Below are 11,476 nucleotides of genomic sequence, written 5' to 3' on the forward strand. Positions count from 1 at the left end.
AATTATGAGAATTTTCAAATATTTATATTTCAGATACTCATAACTCACTTCAAATTAAAATATCGTAAAAAACCAAAAAGAGAACAAATATAATGTTCTTACATTTAAAATTGATAATAGATAAATTCACTCTAATATTTAAGCTAACAACACAGAATTGGAACTACTAGACATACATTTTTATATATTATGTATTAATAAGACGGAGACAACACATGCGGGTACGACGTCCACTTAATACAATATTCAGTGTCTTCTCGAATTGGATTATTACGTTCTTGTTGGTCGTATCGTCTTTAGCTATAGGTTTAGCCAAACCTATATTAGGTATAAGAATACCACCTCATCTACCTCTTCTCATGATATATACCATTATATAAAATTACCAAATTAAAACATAGGTATACATTTATTTTTTTAAGCTGGAACAAACCACTGGAATTCTACAGACCATCAAAACAAAAACCACGTCAATGAAAGCAATTCATAACACAACAAGATCGGAACGTAAAGAACATCGTGCCAATTTACACAAAAATGATATTAACAACGTAAATATACAATATTATATTAGTTTATACTAACAAAATATTTATTTTTACATTGAAACTTAAAATTGTAACAAAATACTTCCTAGTGGTTTTGTTTTTTCTTACTAACCTTCATTGATTATTACACTTAAGATATACAATTAGTGTAGTTTTTCAAAAATCATTATTCCAAATTTCAAGTTTGTATGTTTTGTAGTTTTTGAGATGTAACGTTGAATGAGTGAGTCAGTGGTATTCGTCTTGTATATTATATTTTAATATAACTTATGAAATTAACATTTTCTGTTTTTGTGTAACATACACCTACATAGGAATTTAGATAATATTTTGATAATTTACCTATTGATCTAGTGAAGTGATAAGAATTCTGAAAACAGATACTTTGTTGTATAGTCAACTTACCCACATTTTTATTGTTTTTGTCTAAAAATGAAAATATGACAATTATTTAATTCTACTTATTAAATAAAAGTTTTTTAGAATAACATAATTACATACTGTTCACAACAATTTTTTACTTCTATAATTTTTATTTTCTTATTGTTTAGGTTGAGAATAAAGATGGGAAGAAACAGCAGAATAAGAAAATGGATACAAAATCATTATTCTTTGGAAAGAACAATACATAAAAATAAAATGTAAAAATATACTATATTAAACTTTTAAAAAATAATTGCGTTAATTTGACTGTATTAAAGTAATAAAATATTAAAATAATTTGTTTGAACAAAATAATAAAATATTACACAACAGTATCAGTGGATTAATATTTTTAGTTTTTCATATATTGGTTGATTTTATTGACTGTGTGAGGGCCGGGAGCATACAATAATAATACGCGCGCCCGGACACCAACTTAGGGTCTTTACACCACTAACACCTAAGTCATAGAAATATTGAGGACAAACTGGGTGTGTAATGGTGTAATAGCACGAACAGTAGTGGTCAAGATCGCCTAGAAATTACTGTCGGCTAAGTAATGCGTGTTGTGTAATTATGTGTATTTGTGTATGAATATGTGTATATGTGTGGGTGTATATGTATTCAAAAATATTTAAATAATAGCAGTATAAAATATATAATAAACTCACCGCAACAAAAATGTATGAAAAATATAATAATAATAATAAATCACAGTCCTAATGGCCAACTAGGATAAATTATAATATTGAAGGGACTTTCAGGCCCAACCGAAAGAATAATAATAAATAATATAAAAAAGTTATTTGAGCCGCTATGAAAATAATGTGACCCTTCTGGTCCAACAATATATAATAATAAATGATCGGCCCTTATGGCCATCCGAAAGAAAATATATATTGACGCAGCTATTTGAGCTGAAGCTTGTATAAAATAATTTAAAGGCGCTTCTGGCCTGACAAATAATAATTATAAATAATAAACGGCACTTTTGGCCCAATACTCAAAGAAATAATAATAATAAAAAATGATGATAAAACTCTCAGCTTGTATAGAGCAGACTGGCGCTGTTCTTGTACTATAATATGAATATAATACACGTAATGACAAAAATAATAATAATATGGTCCCTTATTGTCTTATAATAATAGCTTGTACACGGTTGTGCTTACACGGCTATTAATGCACACTCAAACAAAAATAATAATATAATAATAGGTGCTGATCCTATGGCTGTATAATACAAAACAGTGACGCGCCACAATTTGATTTAGAAATTGATACAATATTATAAAGAGTCTATATATTAACAGTCATACAATAGTAGTGTTGTAAAGTATTTGAGTAAGATTATTAAAATACTTTTTTTTTATTCATTTGATTCTTAATTTGTTTCTATATGTGTAATCCTTATTAAATAAAAATATTTTTATGTCATGGTCATGCTTCAACATTATAACACATATATTACACATTTATCATTTATAGACATTTTGATGTCGGTTTTTGTCTATTCATAGCTCAAATAAATATTTTTTTTCTCCAGGAAACACTTTATCATCGACGGCGATCGAAACGACACGTTGGTATCAATATTATAGCTGTAAAGCAAAAGCTTAATGCTTGTATAATTTGTTATTATCTGTACAATTATACTTATAAGTACAACCTGTTTACCAAGGATATGGTTAACAATTGTCATTATCATTTATTGTTAACGACAATCGATGACTGTATGGGACATCTAAATACATACAGCTCTTTGTAGAGAGAGTGATGAGAGTTGGTGTTGTAACTTTCACTAAAAAAGGAACTAACATTACAGCATTTTGATTCTTGAACAAATGATACTTTTTTTAAATGCAATAAACAAATTTGTGATTAAAATAAATTATTTCAGAAGTAAATAGAATTTTTTTTTTGTATTTGAAGATTTACTTTACTACAAATAGTATTTGGGTTGTATATCAAATACTTTATAGAGTGCACTGAGTGCAGATATTATTAAATCTGACCACCTACCTACATTTTAAGCACTACCACTGTTATATCTTTATATTAGAAAAAAATCAAACGTGGACGGCAACAGACTACACTACAGCGTAGATAAAATGATAATTATTTTAATAAGTCCCGAGCCCTGGTTATAACACTATTAGTAGTATTATTAAAATTTACATTAATTTAAAAATGGAGAAAAAATGTACATAGATTACAATAATAGATTTTTTTACAAAAATACAAATGTCTTATAAATACACTTAAAAATATGTAAAAACCATAAAAATAATGAATTAAATTAACGGTTAGGTTTCATAATATTTATAATTCCAGAAATATTTAAAGTTAAGTAGTATTACTTAAGACTAATGGAAAATGTGCAGCGAAGCTTAATACTTTCACCGCGGGAACTACCATATCGCTTCATTTACTAGTCTGTGCCACTGTGGTTAACATCACAATTCATAATTCAAATGACAAATATAGTATTGTCTGTTGAAGTATACAAAAAAATGCTTGAAATTTCAACCTGAAAAACTGTAAACATTGATATTAGTTGAAAATTGTCTTTGATTTATATTTTATATGCATATCATTCAAAATTATCAAGAAGCTGTAATTTATTTAAAAAAATGTATCCATTTAAATCCAAAAACAAAAGACCTGTACAAGAGTCTATTTGCTGTATACCAGAAATCTGATGATTATTTAAATGCTTCTTTGGTAAGACGTTTCTGACAATAACAAAAGGGGATAATTATTTCTTTTTTTTTTCTATTAAAATATATATATATAAGTGTTTATACCTATTTAAAATTTAAATTTACAAATCTGCTGTTTAATCATTCGACACCTTAGTTGAATACTGCAATAACTCAAACAATTATTATGTATAATTAAGTAATAAATAATCCATAAATTACAAAAGTAGTCTAAAATATATACTCATCTATTATATTGTTGCATTTAATTTCTTGCTTCATATTATAAAGCATGCCACTTAGAAGATAATGGTACTTATATTTCCAGAATTTACATTAGCATTTTATTGACATTTGATATCTTAGCAGTTTCACATTTGAACCACGGTTGTTAAAATAATTGTTAACATGAATGGAAGTGGTACAAAGTAAAACAATTTAGGCAAATGAATTATAGATCAAACGCCCACCCAAAAAGGATTCAATTATGAATCTTAACCTTTCAACAGATTGACACTTGGCAGTGATATTTGTTAAATAATGTGTTATTAGCAATATTAAATAAAATAATTCAATAATCTTATTCTGTATATACTAATGCCCTACTTTCAATTTATATTTTAAAATGATATCAATATTTATTTCATTATAATTATAGAATAATGACCGTTTAATATTGTATGTATATGTGGGTAGCTTAAATATATGCTCTTATTAATTACAACTTATATGGAACCTCGTGTCTAATTTTCGAGCTTTTTGACGCAACTAATAACATTTTATTGAAATTTATAGTAAAAAAAATTAAATAATTCAAAATTTCATATGTCTCTAAATAACTCAAAAAGAAGCAAAGTATTTTGAAAATTTTTGTCATTTTTGGAAAATGATAAAATAAACATTTGATTAAAATGGTTGAATATGTTTTGAATCAGATGGCGAGAAGCTGCAGAGGACAGGGACAGATGGCAAGATTTGTATTTAGCGGCATGGTCTTAAAGGCCGAAACCAAGAAGAAGATGTTTTGAATAACGACAAAATAAGAATAATATCGTTTTATGAGAATTTGTTAATTTACGGTGGGTGATAATCCAGTGCTAATCTAGCTTCAAAAGCTCGTATAAAATTGGAAATTCTTTACTTTTGACCCCCCAAAGACACACGTATGTGAAATTGGCACCACGACTTCGTCCGATCGATTCGTTAAATATATCAATATTTTGATAACTCGTTAACATAATTATATATATCTGTGGATAATCTCAAAACTCTGGTAGTTGGTAACCGTGGTTGCACGGCCGGCTAACTCGTCGCTACGGTCATACCTGTCAAACAAAAACGAACGCGTTCCGCCATTGTGTGCGCTTCATGCGTTCATAGTTCATATGAGAACGAGGCGGCGTTTCGTTGTACATCTAATCTACCGTGGTCCGTGCTCAGCTCTTAATAGTCAGTGGACAATTTAAATTACTTTTACAATATTTCAACGTCGTATATTCGTGTCTTACACAACGAAAACGTTGAACCGGTTACCATCAAAGCAGTACGTGGGATCGATCTATCGTATAGCTGTCTGTCAAAGATATATTCCACAGGGATTATGTGTTGTTAACGTTAAGACGTGTGACACGGTTGTACATTTTTAAATATTATTTCGTTACAGTCGTCATCGAAAACCGTCAAGCTGTCGACTAACGCGGTATCGGAAATGGCGTTGAGTACAATGACCAGCCAACCGGTACAGAAAAAAGTCCAATCGTTACGAAGATCCGGATGGCCTAGGTACCCCGCTCCAGTCAAATCGTCTACGTGCCCATCGCTCAACAGCAATATAAATTTGTTAGTATATAGTCGTGAGCTAGGTTATTTTAGGTGTATCCAAAAGACTCCTATCCTTTTTTTTACTAGCCATAGTAGTCATCAATTTAACATTTGATGACTATTGTGTGTTACACTAGTTTTGTAGTATAACTACTGGATCTAAGTAGTATGATTGAGACTGGGCTTACTTATAATATTAATAAATAGAAAGAAAACTATTTTTATTAATTTTGTTTGGTGATGGCTATTTGTCTTTCAAATATTAATAATAGATTGTGTTAGTGTCAATTTCCAAATTAAAGCAACTGCTTATATAAGTTGTAGTTGTATAATTGTATATAATATAGATTTCTTTTGTTCTAGGTACCCTCTATCAAATTATAAATTTGGTAAAAAAGAACATTTATTTGAAAAAGATCCATCTGTGTCAGCTAGATTTCAACGAATGCGTGAAGAATTTAAAGAAATTGGTATGCGCCGTAGCGTTGAAGGCGTTTTAATAGTTCATATAGATTGGATACCACATGTTTTATTATTGAAGTTGACCACAAATTTTTTTAAGTTGTAAGATTAAATGAATATTTTAATTGACTAGGCATGACATAGCCAAATTACAAGAAATCAAAATATATATCATTAATATTTCAATATTTATAATATTTATAGATTTTTTTAATAATATTTTTTTAGGCCAGGTGGACAACTAAATCCAGCAGAAGATGAGGTCGAAGGACTTAAACGATTACTAACTGAAGTAACTTCATGTTTTTTTATGATCAATTGTTTATACTTACACATTCAAAAATAATTTTATTGCATTTACTTATGTCAGACTTTAGGCACACAAAATGGTGTTCAGACAGATTGGACTGTTGAGGATACCATTGGCAATTGGTGGCGACCTAACTTTGAATTCACAACTTATCCGTATATACCAGCACACATAACTAAGCCCAAGGAGCATAAAAGACTTTTCTTAGTTCAGCTACCTGATAAAGGTAAGATAAATTAATAGTGAACCAATTTGTTGTTATAATATAATACTATTATGCAAAACACAACAAATTTACCCCTTGAGTAGTAGAAACTTGAGGGTTTAGGTTAATACTTAATAAAATTATATACTAAATACAGTGCCGTAGCTAGAAAAAAATGTTGGGGGCACTTAATTTATTTCTCTAGCCTTTGAAATGCTAGAATATCTTATTATGACCCCTTTGCTCATAAAGTGTATCTACTACTCTTTTTATGACTATATTATATTTATGTTAACAAGTATGGTACCTTCATTTGCTACATTTAATATAACAATGTATTAATATTATTGTAGGCCATAGTTTAATGAATTCATAAATATAAGCATATTAATATTTTTATCATTATATCAAAATGTGTTGTAAACAAAACATTCCATTTTTGGTTCAAATATTATTAAAATTTACTAACAAAAATACAAGACTATATTAGGGCTGTTAAAAAATGGTATTTTTTTGTGCAGTTAGATCAATAAGCGGAAAAAAATATACTTCCAGAAATTCAATTTTAATTTCAAAAAAAACATAACAATTTCTCCGCTTTTTGTGTTTTGTAGGAAGCGATTTTTTTTTTTTAGTAATACAAAAGTAAAATTTTGAAAAAAAAAAAGAAAATTACTTTGATATTGTAATACTAATTAAACAATACTACAGATCATAAATCCATTTCCTACATAATCTAGAAAAGAGATTAAGGAATTCAAATATATGTTTTCAAAATTAAAATAGCTGAAAGGGCTTTTGGGTGAATTTTTCTTTGGGAGTTTTGTGGCACATTTAAGTTGAACATTTTTTAATCACAAAATATTGTGATGTGACTGCGCGTATATACTTTACTGGGGTTTAAGAATCTTAGCAGTCGTTTATCTTAAATTACATAAAAGGTAGATATAGTACAAACAATGGATGTACAATATTTCCTAAGTCCAACCCCTTCAAAATGGTTCACTTTCGACAGCCTTTACTATTAATTTTTATCAAACACATAATATACTATAAAACAAGCTAAATTATATTATTATGAGCTATATTATATTAAAATGGTTAATAATTAATAAATAAAGAGTAGTGTAATAATATGTATTAATTATAAAAACAAAAATTAATATGTGTAGTATTTATACATATAAATATAATAGTATTAATATTTATATGTGTAGTAATTATTGGGTGGGGGTTTGTTTTGTCAGTAAATTATTTTAAAATATCTGATTATGTGTACAAGATTTGTAATGTTTTAAATAAAATTATTACATTTAAGATTATTTATCCAAATAAACTATTTTTTGATTTAAATATTTAATGAAGCCATTGAAAATTAAAATTGTCCTTAAAGTATTAAAAAAGTGTTTAAACATTTTTACTTAGCCCTTGTTATATATATTTGTTAAAAATAATGTCAAGTGATTATATTTATATAGTTATTCTATCTGCAGTTAAAATAATGTTGTATTAATTCCAATGTTGTTTTTGTAAGCATTTCAAAAAATTCCATTCAAGTTTAAAAAATACAATTTAAGAACTATTGTACACAGTTGTCATTCAAAATCTGCTTTTCCTTAAATTTTATTGTGTACATTTGTTCTGTAAAGATGTTTTTAAAAAAAACATTAAAATCAATAAATTGTACAATTATGTATAGGTGTAAATTGTTACTCTTTTTAATTGAAATATACTATTTTATGTATTAAATTTATTGATTCATTTTTAAATTAAATAAATTAGGTTATATAATCAACCTGTCTGTTTTTTTAATTATGTGGTATTTTGAATGTTCTTTAGCAATGTTTTCTGTGCCAAAAAATTACAAATTTGTGGCAGTTCCTTTGTTTGAGCTGTTTGAGAACGCTCAAGGATATGGAACTATTCTTTCCTCATTGCCAATAATGCTTGGAAGGTAAATTATTGATTGTTTCACATATTTAATACTGTTAACAATTGTATTATTTTTATTAACATGTATAACTTTTTTTTCAGATTCAACTTCATTTATATGTAATTTAGAACTTAGGTGTATGATATTTTAAACATTTTCTGCCCATCAATCGTTGAACAGATTTTTTTACGTTTTAATGTAATTTTTAAGTAGATTTATTATCCTTAAATTGTATTGAATTGAGAAATTGTCTGACCATTTGAAACTTTTACAAACTATCATCACCATTTTATGAAATATTATAATTTACATATATACACCCAATGTTTTAAATTATTTTTGTGGGTTTGTAAGTGATTTATAGCCATTGATTTTTGTAAATTACCCAGTTTCCCATTAATTGCAGTTTGATACTGTATTAGAATTTTAAATATCCATCTTAATTTAATTTCCATTATCGTTGGTTGTATAAATACATTAAGCCAAATTTTCTGTACTGTATTATAGTAATTTGTGTTGCAGACTAACTGGTTATTTTTGTACTATAATAAATTTAGTATTACACATCAAAATTACTGTGCTGGTATTTTAATAGAAAAACATTCGTCTTCATTTAGATTATTTTTCCTTGTACAATGATTTTATATCATACTTCTTTGTACCTAGGTTAATGTGGTATGTCTTGAATAAAATTATGACTTACAAGTATTGTTTTGTCGGGTTATTTAAATTAGTCGATGGTTACTGGTTATCAATAGATTAGACATTGACTTTAAATCGGGAAAATTGAATTACAACATTTAACAGAAAACAAATCATGATAATGAATTACTTATTGTTAAAATAGAAACATCTAATTGAGAAACTTTATTTTTTTTGGTGCATTTAAAATATCAAAATTATTTATGTTTTACAAATCTATCTACACCATAGTTATGTATTTTTTTATATTTACCATATTTCTAAAATGTACAATTTAGGTAAGTGTAATATTACTATACAAAGGAGTACTACTCAATACTCAAGTATTGTACCATTTATACATTAAAGATATTATATAGAAAAGACAAATATTTGTTTATTTTACAAAAATACAAATACAAACAATATATTAGTCTCTTATTTTTTAGCCCAAACCTTAATAAAATCTTATTATACAGTAAAATTTTATTATGAAAAATATATTTTTGGTCGAATAATAGTTATATATTAGGAATATTTAGGATGTTGGAAAATCAGAAATCTGGGTCACAAACTTTAAGTCTTCTGGGAATAGTAATGTAGCATTAGCCAATATCAGTTTATATGACTGCTTAATTGTGACTTCTGCCACACCAGCAATGTCCCCAATTTCTTTTTGGGGAACACTTTTCGTTAGATGCTTGGAACGCCATAAATATTGTTGCGGCCGCTACGGATATAGGAGAACGACCTGGTATAATATTGTATTCTACTGCTTTTTTAGCTATACGAGTAGCAGCTCTCCTGCCCATGTTTGGTAATCCCAAATTACAACAAAATCTCGCCATGAAATCTTCAGTTGTTATGAAATCAACAGTGGTTTCCAACACCTTTAATATTAATTTAAAAATTCTTCCAACTTCTTTTTTACCAACTTTGCTTACAGCACATATTTCTTTGAATATACGTGGCACACCTTCTTGCCTACAAGCAATATACAAGCTTGCTGACGCAATTTCGTCATTTGATCAACCTTTCAAAATTTTGCCATTGTGCACTTGTTTGAACAGTACATTAGCCCTGTCCACAATATTCCTTTGCAAATTTATGCGATTGGTCATAAGGCCAATTTCTCTACACGCATTAAGTAGTGAACGATTGGTCGAACAGACCATACCCTTATTTTTATACTTTTAAAGATTAGGACAATACAAACATTCAAGGCACCGATGAAGAGGAAAGAAGTTCAGAGCTACCTAGGATTCATAAATTATTATAGAAGATATATAAAGAACTTTGCGGAATTAATTAAGGCATTGATTGACTTGATCAAAGAGGGAAAAAAATGGACGTGGGACAAAACGCACCAGGAGGAATTTGAAATGTCAAAAAATGCATTTTTAAAAGAGATCATTGTAGCATTTCCAGATTACAATAATATGTTCTTGACAATTCTACATTTTTGATTATTACCTATATCAATAAAATTAAATATGATAATATTACTTATTAGTTAGGTATTAGTATTTATTAATTATTATTATTACAATATGCTCGTGTGCCACGGTATGGCTTGGTATATATTTATTCTTCATATTATATAAGAACCACCTACCTATATGTTATAATATTATTGGCTATTGCTATATCTATATGTCTTTAATTTAGTTATTTTTCTTGAAGAATTCTAGTTAATAGAACAAAAAATTATTTTAACTATATTTAAAATATGTATAATAATATAAATTATATCTAATACAATACATAGGTACCTATTATAAATTATTAATAATATTATATGAATTATGAATCAAATAGTAATGATAAACGTCTGACATTTAGTCCAAAATGATTCATAACATCGGTTTTGCGATTTTCAAAAAATAATGTATCGTCAAATCTATTTTTGTGAATGTGAATTAGAGCCAAACTGCTTAACCTCATATTGGGTATTGTAGATCTTACCCATGTCTTGATACGACGCAAAGCACTAAAATAGATAGTAACTATAATCAATATTAAATAATTAATACAAAATATGATTTATAATAATATGTTAAGTACCTAAAGGTTTTTTCAACTGAACATGAAGTTGCTGGTAATGTAATGGCTATTTGTAAAGCTGTATTTACAGCAGGATAGTATTTAGATTCTTCTAATAAATCAATTATTTGTGTATTTGGATCACATGGTTTTTTTAGCCATATTTCATACAAAGTTATTGCTTCTTCTTCAAAATTATCAAGAAGAGGTCCATATAAGTTATTGATAGATTTAACTACTTCGCTGAACTCTTCAATATTCATTTTTATCATTTTTTTTTTGGTGTAAATTAAATAATGAAAATGATTTTAAATTTTTATCAGAGAATCTATCATTAATTGACATTAT

General features: G+C 27.4%; 3 protein-coding genes across 3 annotated transcripts in view; 2 read left to right on the forward strand and 1 right to left on the reverse strand.

The window, feature by feature from the left end:
- LOC100571188 (gametocyte-specific factor 1 homolog) overlaps positions 1–1,180 on the forward strand; it is a gene marked incomplete at its 5' end in the record, with an annotated part of 2,891 nt that extends 1,711 nt beyond the window's left edge. Inside the window, 2 exons of the mRNA XM_029491012.1 lie at positions 423–551; positions 1,100–1,180. Coding sequence (XP_029346872.1) covers positions 423–551; positions 1,100–1,180 — 210 coding nt within the window. The remainder of the gene's footprint in view (positions 1–422; positions 552–1,099) is intronic.
- A 4,201-nt stretch (positions 1,181–5,381) lies between these two features.
- Positions 5,382–6,507, forward strand: LOC100169639 (cleavage and polyadenylation specificity factor subunit 5-like). The gene is made up of 4 exons (XM_029489919.1): positions 5,382–5,512; positions 5,858–5,964; positions 6,181–6,248; positions 6,327–6,507. The coding sequence occupies exons 1-4, from the start codon at positions 5,382–5,384 to the stop codon at positions 6,504–6,506; spliced, it is 486 nt and encodes a 161-aa protein (XP_029345779.1). The 3' UTR covers position 6,507.
- A 2,928-nt stretch (positions 6,508–9,435) lies between these two features.
- Positions 9,436–11,391, reverse strand: LOC100160739 (transcription initiation factor IIB-like). Its single transcript, XM_008180031.2, is given in 4 exon segments — positions 9,436–9,764; positions 9,766–10,275; positions 10,922–11,075; positions 11,150–11,391. Coding segments are annotated over 4 exon segments (1,047 nt in total). The 3' UTR covers positions 9,436–9,623.
- Positions 11,392–11,476: the final 85 nt, after the last annotated feature.

The sequence above is a fragment of the Acyrthosiphon pisum genome, chromosome A2 (assembly GCF_005508785.2).
Source record: "Acyrthosiphon pisum isolate AL4f chromosome A2, pea_aphid_22Mar2018_4r6ur, whole genome shotgun sequence".
NCBI classification, from domain to species: Eukaryota; Metazoa; Arthropoda; class Insecta; order Hemiptera; family Aphididae; genus Acyrthosiphon; species Acyrthosiphon pisum.